The sequence below is a fragment of the Apodemus sylvaticus genome, chromosome 1 (assembly GCF_947179515.1).
Source record: "Apodemus sylvaticus chromosome 1, mApoSyl1.1, whole genome shotgun sequence".
Taxonomy (NCBI): Eukaryota; Metazoa; Chordata; class Mammalia; order Rodentia; family Muridae; genus Apodemus; species Apodemus sylvaticus.
In genome coordinates this window covers 85,105,480-85,119,567 of record NC_067472.1, presented here as the reverse complement: position 1 = coordinate 85,119,567, position 14,088 = coordinate 85,105,480, and the positions used below count along the sequence as shown (strand labels likewise).

The 14,088-nt window shown below is 45.2% G+C and overlaps 1 protein-coding gene across 1 annotated transcript in view; it reads left to right on the top strand.

Annotated features, from left to right (window-relative positions):
* The window catches only part of Mosmo (modulator of smoothened), a 66,703-nt gene extending 62,711 nt beyond the window's left edge, over positions 1-3,992 (top strand). Inside the window, exon 3 of the mRNA XM_052200071.1 lies at positions 310-3,992. Within this exon, the coding sequence (XP_052056031.1) occupies positions 310-494 (185 nt within the window). The 3' untranslated portion in view covers positions 495-3,992. The remainder of the gene's footprint in view (positions 1-309) is intronic.
* Positions 3,993-14,088: the final 10,096 nt, after the last annotated feature.

The window sequence follows — 14,088 nt, the reverse complement described above, 5'->3', positions numbered from 1 at the left end:
GCTAGAACTTCATCCCTAGTTCTGCCCTTAGTTACTGAATGCTTCAAGTAAACAGACGCACACACAGCCTTAATGCTCATAGCTCAAGATCCTCTAAAAAACGTGAATAAGGACGTGTGACCCAGCCTTCCTGTGTGTGGCTTGCTGGGCTTCAGGATACTGTGTGAAATGGAGCATGTGCAGGTCTTCTGACAAGGGTCGGTGGTGCTGCCACAGACCCTTATAGAAATTGTCTTGTACCAGGTTTTCATTGTTTATTTTTCATCACCAAAGCATGTTACTAATGTTGTGTTTTGGTTTGTTTTACAGTGATCCTTTTCTGTATGGCTGCCCTAATATTTCCAATAGGATTTTACATCAATGAAGTCGGAGGTCAACCTTATAAGTTACCCAACAACACAGTAGTTGGGTCATCATATGTACTTTTTGTCTTATCGATTTTCTTCACAATAGTAGGACTTCTGTTTGCTGGCAAAGTCTGTTTACCAGGCTGACGAATGTCTAAACGGCTTAACTTTTTATTTTTTATTTTTTTTATTTTTTATTTTTAGAGGTTGGGAGGACAAAGAAAAGGCGTCTGGGCAGTCCTCTCATAGGAAGAAGCTTAGATGAACCTGAGGCCGAAAGGAAAAATGCTTTGATTTGTTCTCACTATGCACTTTGGATTTTAAAAAAGAATGAGAGCCTTTTCCATAACCAAATACAATATTGACTAAATCTCCTGAGCATATTCAGGCAGTCAGTCTGCACTGTGATAGCAACCTAGTGAAGGAGAGTGCTTTATACTGAGAGCATGTGGCCCCATGTGACTCTGTTGATCTGTTTTTAATGTTTAATGATTCATTTGAGAGGGGGGGAAAGTCTAGTATTTATGAATCATGATGGACCAGAAGGGTGCAGGAGGTTCGTGTGGGGCTGGCCTCACCTCGTAAGGCATTAGTGTTCTCAATTTCCTTGTCATGTTATGAGCCTTTGGCACCACAATGGATTGCCGTTGCATTACTGCACCAAGAAGCCAATAGATCAAAACTTGTTTGCTAAAATGTATGTAAAAATTCTAAAACTCCCTAATCTGTGTACAAAAGAAAAAAGAAAACACTAAGAAACAAGTTTGGGGTGGGTGGGGGAAATCTTCCTTATATTTATATAAATATATATATAATATATATATTTTGCTGATGCAGTATACAGTGTGTATATGTGTGTGTGTGTATGTGTGTGTACATTTGTATATGCACACATGCAAACAGTTCCTGGACGAGAACTCTGAATGCTTGCTAGCAAAACACTGTGGTGTGCAACCTAGAACTCAATAGAAAAAAGCCATTTATCTGAAGGCTGCATAGTGGAGAGAGTCTTCAGTTTACCTCATTCTTTGTAGCAGCCCTTGATTTTGACAGGTTTCTGTAATAGGTACAAATAACTCCATACCTTTCTAGGTGCAATTCTAAGTTAAGCTAAAGATTCTTTCTAGGTTTAATTTATTTATATATGATAATAAGGGTAAGGTCATGTCAAACCTTATAGTTTGGGAATCTGACACTGTTGGAATGAATAACAACTATCATCTATTGTACAGACATTCATTTTTACCACTGGTTCAGTCTGCTACCTTAACAATGCAGTGTATACGTTCAGGCATACAACTTTGCATAAACATTAAGGTCTATAGCAAATATCTGGCTGTTTTGACCATTTACAACACTAATTCTGCTCTCCCATAAAAATTGTATTTTATCTGTGTTAATAGATTTTCACCAAACACTTGAGCAATACAATATTTCCTCTATATGCTTTACACCTGTGTTTGCTGAAAACATTCTTGCATTTGCTTTGAAGGCTGCATTAAACCCACAGCCTTGTGGGTTTTTTCCTAGAAATAGCAATGCAGCTGATTCTGAACTCACAAGTACTTTTAAAACACAGTCCTTTCCTCCCCACATTCCCATGCCTGTGTCAACACCTAGATTTTTCCTGGTGAAAACTTGTTTGAATCTGGTTACACAGATGTTTCATGGCAGTGGAGCTGAGTTTGTCCTCTCTATAGTGAGTGGCAATCCAGGTGTCCCTGTTGGTGGGCAGAGCACAAGTCCCACATAGCCCGTGCTTTATACAGCAGGGATGATTCCTAAGAGGCTTGATTGTCCCTCACAGAGTGGTCTTCAGAGATGGGCTACCTGCTCAGACTGACCTCACCGGTGTGTGCTATTCACCTGTCTCAGTATTAAATTGTGAATGAAAATCCAGTGTTTGGGCTCAACGGGAACCTTGGAGTGGACCCTTCTGTGTGAGAACCCTGCAGTCAGTTGGAGGAAGGACACTTCGCACCACCTGTTCCACCCAGGCAGCTCTAAGGCCACCACTAGACATGTTCTGTGGACATTCGGGACTGAGCTTTGATCAATGTCAGTCAAATGGGTCACTCCGAAGGAAAGTTTGGTAGCTGGAATTAAACCACTGTACAAAGTATTAGCAAAGTATAGTTCAAATTAACTGACATGACCAGAGCTTTTCTCTTTAAAAAGATGGATTTTATTGTAAATAGTTTCTCAAAATATTTTTAACTGGATCATGAGCATGGGGAGAGAAAGTGTCTCAGCTGCTATGAATTCCCCCACTGTTTACTTCTCTCATTTACAGTGGTATTGCTTAAGATTACAAAATTTTAGGTTTTATTTGTATCTATTACCCAAACCATTAAATTGTCTTTAATTTCATCATTGTCTTGGAAGACCAGTGCATGAAGAGCTGATGGGGGAAAGTCCCTCTAGCCACTCAGCGCTCTAACCCAGGATTAAAACCATCCATCGAGTAGTGTGTGAAGTCTAGTCTCTGTAAACTCTCTCAGACCAAACGTTGTTGAAGTGGACTCATCCGTATAATCTAAGTCCTGTAAGTGGAAGGACACACAGCTGCCAGCAGCTGCTTTTAAAAGGTCACCATGAGTACTACATAGCACAGTATTAATTTATAGCAGGAATCATATCTTGTAAAATGTATATAAAACACTTTTATGGTGCAATCATTTGTCAAATTTTGTCTGTTACATTGTTCTTAGAGTGTACATTCTTCTCATGCCTAAGAATATCACTGTAAAATCTGCTGAAAACTATTTTTAGGTTTTATTTGCACAAGACTGAACTAGTTTGAGTTTTGGGGAAGCTCCTATTGAACAAGCCTAAACATCTGTAAAGATAAAAATCTTCAATTCATTAAAAGCAACCATTAGTACAATTCTTTCCAAAGGTAACCATGTTCTGTGTTGTTAGTGTGTGGGTGTGATGTTTCTGACTCTTCCATCTCTCACAAACCTAGTTTCTGTTCCATCTGTTTTGTTTCGAAGAATGCCTTTTTTTCTTTTGTAATGTTCTAGATGACCAAAACACATTCTTGGGTTTTGCCTACAGCTTTGATTTCTCCATGTGGTGTTGTGTGAGTTCACTGTTTAATCTCTTCAGTGAAATGAATAGTCCTGGTGACAGGCAATCTATTGGTTTAGAGGAGAGGTCCTTTAAAAGTGTTGGAACCTAACTTTGGATCTGTTCTTAGCTGTTATTTTGCATCATGGACTTCAAGAGAAGAACATGTTGCATTTATTTTGTCTTTATTAAAAGACTACTACTAGTCACCAGTTACTCTGGTTATAGTAACTGTTATATCAACCCACTTTGATCTTCTTTTTAAAATTAAATTTACATTCACAAGTCAAAACAGTAAGCTGTCTTTTAGAAAATTTTTGAAGGATAAAAATAAATGAAGGAAAAAGGTGGTCTGTGTAGGCAGAGTTGTCTACACAGAATTCTAGTTGTATTGCCTTGAGAGATTTTAGTTTGTGGTCAAGGTCTGTATATTATCCAAAACTTTATTAAGAATTGTTTTCTAATTGGTTATAACATTTTTTCAATAGTTTCAAAACAAATTGTTAATACAACTGTATAAAGTGAACATAATTTTCTTCACTTGTATTTTTGTTATTGAGCAAGTTTATCAAAATAAATTGTCTACTAAAGAAACTAAAAAGACTTCTATTACTTTTAATACCTTTTGATTTTAAATGTTTATTTCTAGAGATGTAGCTCTCTTGTTAAAGAAGTAACTTGGTAGAGTGTGCACTGAGCCCTGTGTTCAATCCCTGACACCAGGTATAGTGGGACTTGCCTGTAATTGTAGCATTCGGGAGGTAGAAGCCAAGGCTTAAGGTAATCCTCAACTACATAGGAAGCTCAAGGCTAGCCTGTCTCCAAACAGAACAGTACTGGAGCAAACTTCCCTTAGAGACCGTGCTCTAGGTTGACTTAGGATTGTGAGGGAGAGGCCCTCCTCCTGTCCACTCAGCTTACTCGTGGCTTCAAAGAGACTGCGCCCTGTAGTCTAAGATGTTTGGATTCTTGGTCCCCAGTAGGCTGTTTGGGGAGCTTTAAAAAGAGGTGTCTCCTTAAGGAGGACTCTTGTCACTGGGGCTGGACTTTGAGCGGTCAGAGCTGCCGCCATCTGCAGCCCTCTGCTCCAGGCTTGCAGCTCACGATGGGAGACCGCAGCTTCTGCTCCAGCCGCCGAGCCTGCTGCTCTGCCGTGCTTCCCTGCTGTGGTTGACTTATTCCTCTGGAACCATAGCCAAATAAACCTTTTCTTCTCTAGGTTGCTTTAGTCATTGTGTCTTATCACAGCAACAGAAAAGTTAACAGTACAGTTGTCACTAATATTCCACTGTATAGATCAGGACAGTTTTCCAATAAAATAAATACTGAGCCCTTTTCTCTGGCACTTTTCACATTGCTTTGATATCTTGTTTTAATTGTTTAAGACAGATCCGTTTGTCTGTTAAAGCAGCTCTCTCCTCCATTGCCTTGATTTTTGTTCAAGTGCAGTTGAAGACCCCCGGATCTATTTGGTTATCCAGATTGTCCTGGAGTAAAAGTTACTCTGCACAGCTAACAAAGATGTGACTGGCCCACTCCTCCACACTTGATGTGCTGGTGTGGTCAGTGTCTAGCAAGATGGACTTAGTAGTCGGAATGCCACTGTACACTGCCTCTCAGCACCACTGCTTGAGCCACCGCTACCTCTTGTCCCAGTGCCTTCCCCTGGCCTCCGTGGGCACTGCACACACATGTATATTTATAGGCACACACACATAAATAAAAACGCTTTCTTTTAAAGCCCAGGAGTGTTGAACATGGTAAGTGCCCACCTTCCCAAGAAACATTAATAACTTATTGGGTATTCTTTTCTTTCTATTTAAAAATGTTTGTTTTTAAATTGTTACTCTGACAATTTCTGACACATTCATAATATACCTTGATCCTAGCCACCTCTCTCTCACTCTGCCTCGACAGAGACATGTGCCCCTTCCACCTTCGCGTCTCCTCTGTAAGTTGTTCCTAGGAACCTATCAAATCGGTCCTGCTGCCTACATCACAGGGCAAACTACCAGCAGACATGCTGGATGGAAAGGTTACCCAGCCCCCACAGCCATCAATTGCCATCACTCCGTGGCTGAACTGGGGGATTTTCTTTCTCACAGATACATTCACTGTTGTAAAAGTAGAGCCTCTTTATTTCTTGGATGCTCCAGCGGCATTTTACAGTTCGTGTTTAACAAGAGGTGATATTCTGTACACACACATATGCTAAGAGTTTTTAGGTGGCATTCCATCTTATAAATAATATCTGGGTACACACATCGTTGATCTGTGTAGGTTATTTCTCCTTTGAGGGTTTTTGTTTTTTTTTTTTCTGCTCTTATAAGGAATGTTCCTGTAAACTCAGATTACAAAAAAACTTATCAAATACCAATACTTCACAGTTTACCAGTCTATTAATGCAGTGCATATTTTGCAGGGTGCTGTGGGTGAATAATGGTATTCATTCAGTATGTTTAGAGAAAGGAAGTAACATTAGATCATGTAGTCTGTGCTTTTCTGTGTCACCTTTACCCCTTCCTGTGCAGGAGGAGGAGAGGCCGGCTCCCCGGGCTGAAAACTGCCCAGCTCGCTCTGTAAGTAGGAGTAATTGGTTCAAGTTTGGGTTTCAAACCCAGCTCCCTTGACTTGAGGTGCAGGACTCCTGCTGCAGTGCCTTGCCAGTTTGGCTAGTCTAAAGGAAACAGAAATAGCTCCTCCAAGATTCATGGTTTTCTCGGCTCTGGCATTAGAAGCTAAATCCATGGTTTGTTTCTAGATGCAGAATGCAGAGACTCACAGACCACCCTGTTTAAACGCTGTTCCGTACTGAGAGCACCTGCTGGATAGTATCTTTGTTCAAAGGAAAAAAAGGGAAATGTACTGAAAAGTATCTTTAATCTCTTGGTTTCTTTCTTGTCAAGGCTCATCTTTGCAGTCATATTCAGTGGTATTACACAGCATTGGCATCTTTAATTGGTGAAACTAAGACCACCACTAATTGGTTTCTAGCACTTTTGCAGGATTTGAACCCCCAGGGAGTATCTCCAAACAGGTTGCTTCCCATTTTCCTCCAAGGGCACTTAAAAACCAACCACATTCTTCTTCCTTGGAGGTAGGAAATGCATTAGTTACTAAGGTACCAAATCATGCAGGCATCCATGGATTTCAGGACTATTTTCCACACATACACTAATAGGACTTGAATAGTCTCATGCTGGGTGGTGCGGTGGCCTTACTATGCCCACCCCACATGTGGGGTGTGACAAACTGGTGAACTAGGAACTTCCATGGTGTACCAGTGACCAATCTCATCTCCTCTTAGGCCTTCCCATCTCACCAAGGTGTTGCTACCATGCATGGAGCAGGCCTCTACTACTACTAGTTTTCACAGTCTGGTTTCTTGATGTCTGTCTTCTGGAGAACATCCTTGGCCTGGTGGCTTCTCAGAGACATTTGAACCTCACAGTCACAGTTAAAAAGCAAAGACCAAGAGGAGAAGGGTTGGCTCTGGCTAACAGGGACCTAAGTTCAGACTTCAGTGCCCATGAAACAACCCAAGTGCTCTTGTACAAGCCGGTAAAGCCTGCTGCTGGGGGGATAGACAGGAGGACTGCTGGGGTCTGCTGGCTCCCAGCCCAGCCAAAAAAAAAAAAGAGGTTTGGCCTCAAGGACAGACCTTACCTTAAAGAAAGTGGAGAATGATAGAAGACGACACCTGATCCCCTCCTCTAGCCTCTGAACATACATGTGTGCATGCATAAACCACACACACAAAGACAAAAAGCAAAACTTGAAAAACTGCCCCTTTCTTCATGTGACTCAGTGCCTGGCAGAGCTAGGCAGCAGCCACAGTCACGCAGTTGGTTCAGGGAGCGAGGTGGCATGTAACCAAGGAGCCAAGCTTAGGACTTAGTTGGAGCTCCTAGGGAAAAAAGCTCTATCAGTTGCTAGGTTGTAGGGGCAGAAATTGGTGCTGCTGTGTCCAGATTTTCCTGCCAAACCTGAGGAGCCTTGGCCTGAGAATTGAGCCATCACAGAAGAGAGCAGAGACATGGAGACCATTTGGCCAAAGCCTCCCCCCCCCCCAAAAAACACACACCTTAAGCTAGTTTGAGTTTCTGTCTCTTTTAATTAAAAGGAACTCAGTACACTCCCCTGTCCTTTAAACACGTTCCCCTTCCCCTCCTTTGGCGTGTCTCTCTTAGGAATTTAAAAAGGCAATTGACTTCATGCTGCCCCTCACCTCACAAGAAGTACCTGTTCAGTTTGAAGTAAAGAAAAATAGAAGTCTCTCAAATATACCCCGCCATAGTGTGGGGATAGTGTTACCAGGTAAGAGCTTCTGAAAGAATGACCAGAGATGGATGAATGGACGCTCCCAGCTCCAAAGAACTGATGGTAAGAAAACAGATACACCTACCCAGGCAGAGATACAAGCCTTTCATCTCAGTATTCTTGAGTTGGAGGACAGCCTGGTCTACAGATTGAGCTCCAGGAAAGCCTGGGCTACACAAAGAAACCCTGTCTCAAAAAAACAAGGAAAGGAAAACAGATATCCCTGTTGTGCTTTGAGGCTCGCTGCTCTAGAGAGCTACCACAGGTACAAGCGGGTGTGGTGGCGGTGGGTGTGGTGGCTACAGTCCCAGCACTTGTGCTGCTAAGGCAGGAGTCACCCAGCTTTCTCCTCCCCTCCCCTGGGGTCTCCATAAACCACCCTGGCTTTCTTTGGACCACAAGTGGATCCAGAATGTGCTGAGTGTGCTCAAGTGAAAGAAGACAGCGCAGGAGACCTCGTGCTGGGCCTCTCTTGAAATGTTAAAAGGGAAAAGAAAACACTGCAAAACCCTGTGTATCTCAGAAGCAAGGGAGATGGGGGGCGTAGACTGCCTGACTGGAACCTTTACGGGTCAAAAAATAATGCCAAAAGTTAACCAGCTTCCACCCAGGATTCGCCACCCCCACCCAACCCTTTTATACAGGGTCTCACTGAATACAAGCTGGCCTTGAACTTGAAATTCTGGACCTGTGGCCTCCCACTTAGGATTCCCCTCAAGGTGGGCACGTGTGCCCCCTGACCTCTGTTCACATCACAGCCCTCTGCTCGCCGCCATCCCTGGGGTCCTTTCTGACCTGCCCCTTGCCTGCCTAGTTGGTGTTGGCAGGTGCTATATGCATTTACAACCCACAGAATCTGACGATTACCATTTTCTGTTTGGGAAGTTTGGTTGTTTTTGATCTGGCCTGGAATGAGCACCTTAAAGACAAGTCCCCAAGTCACGGGAGTTCCAGCTTCCGAAGCAAAAGGTTCCGGAAATGGAGACCAACTTAAGGGTGACTGGGATCAGAAGAGCTTAGCCACTTGCTAGCTGGGGGACCCTGGGTGGAGTCCCTCATCTCTGTAGAAGGGCTCAGAGGAGTCTGAAACTGTGCCAGGCCCTAGTTACATCACAATCCCTTGAGGCCATTGTTAAAGGGTCCTGGCAGTGCAGCACAGTCCTGGGCTACCCTCATAAATGAGACCAGACCACACAGGTGAGTCCTCTCGAGTCCCTGGTTTGGGAGCTGCTGGAGTGAAGGACCTCTGTAGCACCTGACTGCGGAGTCACTGACCTGCTGACTCCCGCTGGAGCTTGGCCTGCTGCTGGTAGATCTCCTAGGCTGGTTCCCAGTCCTCAGGGCAACTGCAGGAGAAAGCTCTTGGGCTTCCCTTGTAGTGTTCTTCCACTCATTCCTGCCACAAGAAGGCAGCAGACAGCAGGGCTCCACTGGCCTAAACCATAGACTGGGCCGACCCAGACGGTCAGAAAGTAGAAAAGCAGTCAGTCACATCCTGCCGTTATCAGGAAAAGAAACACAGATTAACCTGACAGAGGGACTGGCAACAGTCAAGGATAAAGTCACCCCTTTATCCCCGGGGTGAGCAAGCTCTGCCTTTCCCTGCCCCAAGCTGTCGTGGTGCAGTCTGTTACCTTGGAGACCAGCTAACACTTATCTCAAAGGCAAGCTGCTCTATATAGAGTTGTTTGGAGGAGCTTGGAGCTGAGAGGTCCTGCAGTGCCTCCTCCCAAAGATGGAGATGTAAATGAAGAAATGCAGATGGAGGTGAGTGTCACAAGGGTTGGCAAGTGGGAAGAAAGAGTGGTTAAGCATTGGCCAAAGGAGAAATTTATGTGCTTGGTGCTGGGGCTCTGTGGCAGATACCAAGGCAACTTGATAGGAGACTGTGTGGAGATAGCAGGACTTCCACAGGGGTTCCACTGTAGGGTAACACATAGGATTCTGGGGTTTCTTGGCAGATAGAGGGGGTTACGGATGTTTGTAGAAGCAAGCATGGCTTAAGGATGGTATGAAATAGTACAGTGTGTGAGAAGGGGTTGCCAGGGAGCAGAGCGGGTGATGGGTGAGGCTGAGAAGCACCCGGTGGTTCTGAAGGAATGGTGAGCCTTGGGCCTCAGAGTTCCAAGGGACTTGGCAGGGTTCTAGGCAAGAGTGATGGCTCACCCTGGTAACACGGATTGCACAGGAGTGGCGGAGTAGCTAATCAGATAACAAGGCCTAGGTGCTAGGGAGACAGCTCAGCAGATAAGAGCACCAGGCTCTTCCATCGACCCTGGCCCAGTTCCCAGGACCCACCTGGCAGCCCACAACTCTCTGTAACTCCAGTTCCAGGGACCCAGTGCCCTCTTCTGGCCTCCTCCAGCACCAGGCACACACGTGATACCCATACATGCAAAATGCTCAAACACATTAAGTAAATACATCTTTTTTTAAAAATTAAATCATACACATAAAAATAAAATTTTAAATCTACAATAACAGCATACAAGCCCTGGGCCAATGAGATTGCTCAGAAGATAAAAGCATTTGCCACCAGCCTGACAACCTAAGTTGATTCCTGGGACCCACATGGTGGAAGAAAAGAACCTCCTTCAAGCTGTCTTTGAATACAGGTACATTGTGGAGTGTGCCTGTAGATACACACACACATACACACACACACACACACACCTGCTAAACAAATACATAAATATAAAAAATGTAAGCCCTCTAGATTGCCTTTTCATTAACTATTTGAGAGTTTCCTAGATTCGGATGTTAACCAACTGAGAAAGTAGCTGACTTCTTTTATCCAATAACTCTAATAACAGTGTGCTTTGACCAAAATGCTAATCTGCCTGTGGGATCCATTCATTCTCCTCTGGTCCCACCAGTCACGCAGGGCAATGCGTCCGCAGTGTACCCCCCTTTGCTGAACTCCACACCTGCATTGCTCGAGGATAGTCATGGTGGCTGGAAGAAAAAGCTGAGACAATAGCCTGCACTGGAAGGAAAGGGTTAGACACTGACAGGGGGATCCGGGCCTCCCACGGGAAGAACAGGCGCTCCATCAGAGGGTCCTAGGACCTCATGAGTTATGATAGCTTTTTAAAGTGTATTTCCCCCCCCATGACAGGGTCTCACTAGCTCTGGCTGTCTTGGAGCTCACTATATAGACTAGGCCAGCCTCAACTCACAGATACCTGCCTACCTCTGCCCCCTAACTACTGAGATTAACGACAAGCATGCCTGTACTCAGCAGGGACAGCGGTTTTTTGAAAGTTTCTTCCTCATGGTTTAAAGGTATTTTCTCATAGAAGGTATACTTCAGTTTGTCCTTGGGGACATTCTGGAATTCTCCACTGCACTCCACATTCTGAAATTCCAGAATGCATCTGGAGATATCCGGTGGGCTTTTGCCTAGTGATAAGATTTAGAGCCAAGGGACAGGCATCTTACATGCATTGACAGCAAAGGGCCGAAGAGCCCAGTGGGTAGCAATGGACTCTGTGGATTAATGGTGGGAGCCCACTGCCTCATCCCCACAGGGTCCTTACTGCTGTGCTAGCCTTCAGGCAGTAACCAGCTCTCGGCATTCTTCCAAGCACACAGTACAAAGCTCTTGCCCTCAAGCAGCTTCAGAGGGAGAAGGGGCAGACCGGAACTATAGACAAGGAGAGAATGTGAACCGTGCAACAGAGGGCAGCGCAGCCACTGCAGAGTGGTGTCGGTCCAGTTAGGTGCCCACAGACAAGCTGGCGTTTGTACCCAGTCTTGAAAGGGACGGCTGTGTCTTCTTCATCCCTGTCCCTCCCAGGATCAGCACACTCCATTCCCAAGAAGCACTACAGAAGGACATGGGGTGGGTAACTGGGGTGCTTGAAGGTGCAGCTCACACTCTAGTTACCAGACACAAACTCCAGTTAACTTGGGGAAAGGAAGCCTCGATTGAGAAAGCACCTCCATCAACTTGACCTGTGGGCACGCCTGTGGAGCACTTCCTAATTAACGATTGGTGTAGGAGGGCCTAGCCCACTGGGAGCAGTGCCACCTCTAGGCTGGTGGTCATGGGTCGAGCAGGCTGAACAAGCCCTGGGGAGCAAGCAAGCCAGAAAGCAGCATTCCTCCACAGCTTCTGCTTCACTTCTTGCCCTGGGTTCTCATGCAACATTTTCTGAATACGGTTTCGACTCCCTCTGCTCCTTGGCAGTATTTTTTCACAGCAACAGAAGAGCAAACTGGATACTTACGGTATTCTACATTTCTGTCACACTTGACATTTGGCAGAGTATTCTCACAATGTCAGTCTTGGCTTTTGACTGTGGAGTTTGTGGGCAGAACAGTGATTACAATTCCCGTCTCATTCTCAACTGAAAAGCCAAACGTGCAGGGCTCTTTCTAGCACTCCACAGAGTTAGCTTTATGTAGTCAGCCCTCATCCATTTGATCACACAAGTCGCCCCAGAATCCACTGGTTTAGGCCTAGTCACTGCAGACTATTAATCACTCCCCAAGGAAAAGGGAAGGAGACACTGGGGGTTACAGGAGTCAGGGTTCCAATGCTCTGGGGAGGTTTTCAAAGTCTTTGCCATAGGAATGGTCTCCAAGGGTATCTTGCTGAGGAGAAGCCAGTTTGATTCTTTTCAGTCCTTACCACTTTGTCCTGGTGCATCCCTGAAAACAAGCAACCCCTGACTAAAGTTAAAGGAACTAACAAGCTGCCAAACAGCACAAGATAGGAAGTGCTGACTTCACAGTTCACAACAGAAGCCTTGAAGCCACAGCCCTGCTCAGTCAGCTGACTACAGCCCAGCCCCGGCCTAGTCCCACAGTTTGGTGAGGAGGGAGGGAGTGTCAGAAATGTTAATGAGCCAGCCTGCTTACTCCTGAAGGGTGAGGAATTTTAATGAATGATGTATCTCACAGAACCCAGAAGCAGGTAATTAGTGAGTTCTACAAGTGCCTGGGATGAATAGAAATCCCAGAAGCAAGACTTCCTGCCCTCCCTTTCCTCAGTTTTGCCACATGCCTATGACCCTAGCACTCAGAAGGCTGTGGCAGGAAAAATTGCACAGTTGAGGCCAGCCTGGGCTATGTCACATGATTAATCTCCAAACATGCAAACAATTCTTCTCTCTCAGCTTTCATTCTCATTGCAGCTGTATAAAGGGAACAGTGGCAGATTTTCAGTGGCATGCTAGTGACACTGATTCCAAGCTAAAGTGAATCTCTTCAAGGGAAGGGACATAGGTACATAAAAATCCACACAAGAGGGGCCTGAGGTGGACCGGAAAGCTGGAGAGTTCTCTGGAGGCTGCGGTAGCTTAGCTGAACCACCTAAGACCAGTAGTGTGTGGGGACAGAGAATGCTCTAGAGCACAGGGAAAGGTCCTGTGGTTAAAGGAACTGTACAGCTTTCTGGGACCCCCATGGCTTTGGTTTGAGGACAGCGGTAAACTGGGAGCTCTGGAGAAGGAGGTGGCCAGCAGCCCAACCACGTGGCGTCTGGAAGGCTGTTTTAAGAGCTCCACCCTAGAAACAGAAAAGTCTTTGAACAGAAGTGGATTAGTTAGATAAAGCAGCCAAGGGATGCAGCCCAGCCGGTCACCCTGCAGCTATCTATGACAAGAGAGGTCAGAAGACCTCAGGCTCAAAGAACATTGCACAAGAGGAGGCAAAGAATACAAGAAGTGGGGGAATCAGGAAGGGTTGCGGAAGACTCTCAAAGGCAGGACGTGGCTGTTGCACTCCTGACCTCTGCAGCTGCAGTTATTAGTACAAGTGTCCTCAAGCTTGCCCCTCGAAAGTGTCCCAAAGGAGGGGAGGGGCACGAGCGCCATCCTTCCCTGAGGCTACGAATTCAATTAATAGTCACTGGGAAACAAGAGACAGATGCTTCGTGGTGTAGCCACCCGTAAGGTGTCCCGATCCTGTAAGCAATTCTGCTTGAACACACTGGGTCATCAATTGTAAATAAAAATAAAACAAAAAGCGAAGACACAGTGGGGCTGGCTGGGAAGAGGAACGGGTTGGTGAGGAGGGAAGACTGTCTGCTCGACAGTTTCAAGCAGAAGTGGAAAGGTAAACACCAGAATACACTATCTAACTGGGTGTGGTGCCGCACCTCTTCAGTCCCAACACTCAGGAAAACCCTTGAGTTCAAAGCCAGGACTACACAGTTAGGCCCTGTATCCAAAAACAAAACAATAAAAAATTATATACATGCATGGGAATGTCATAGTGAAACCTATTACTATATGTAATTAGTATATATGCTTTTGAAAGTATGAAAATGGGGGGAGGGGCAAGAGAAAATGCCCAGAAGACCTAGGTGGATGGAGACATTGGGAAGTTAGGGTTGATGAGA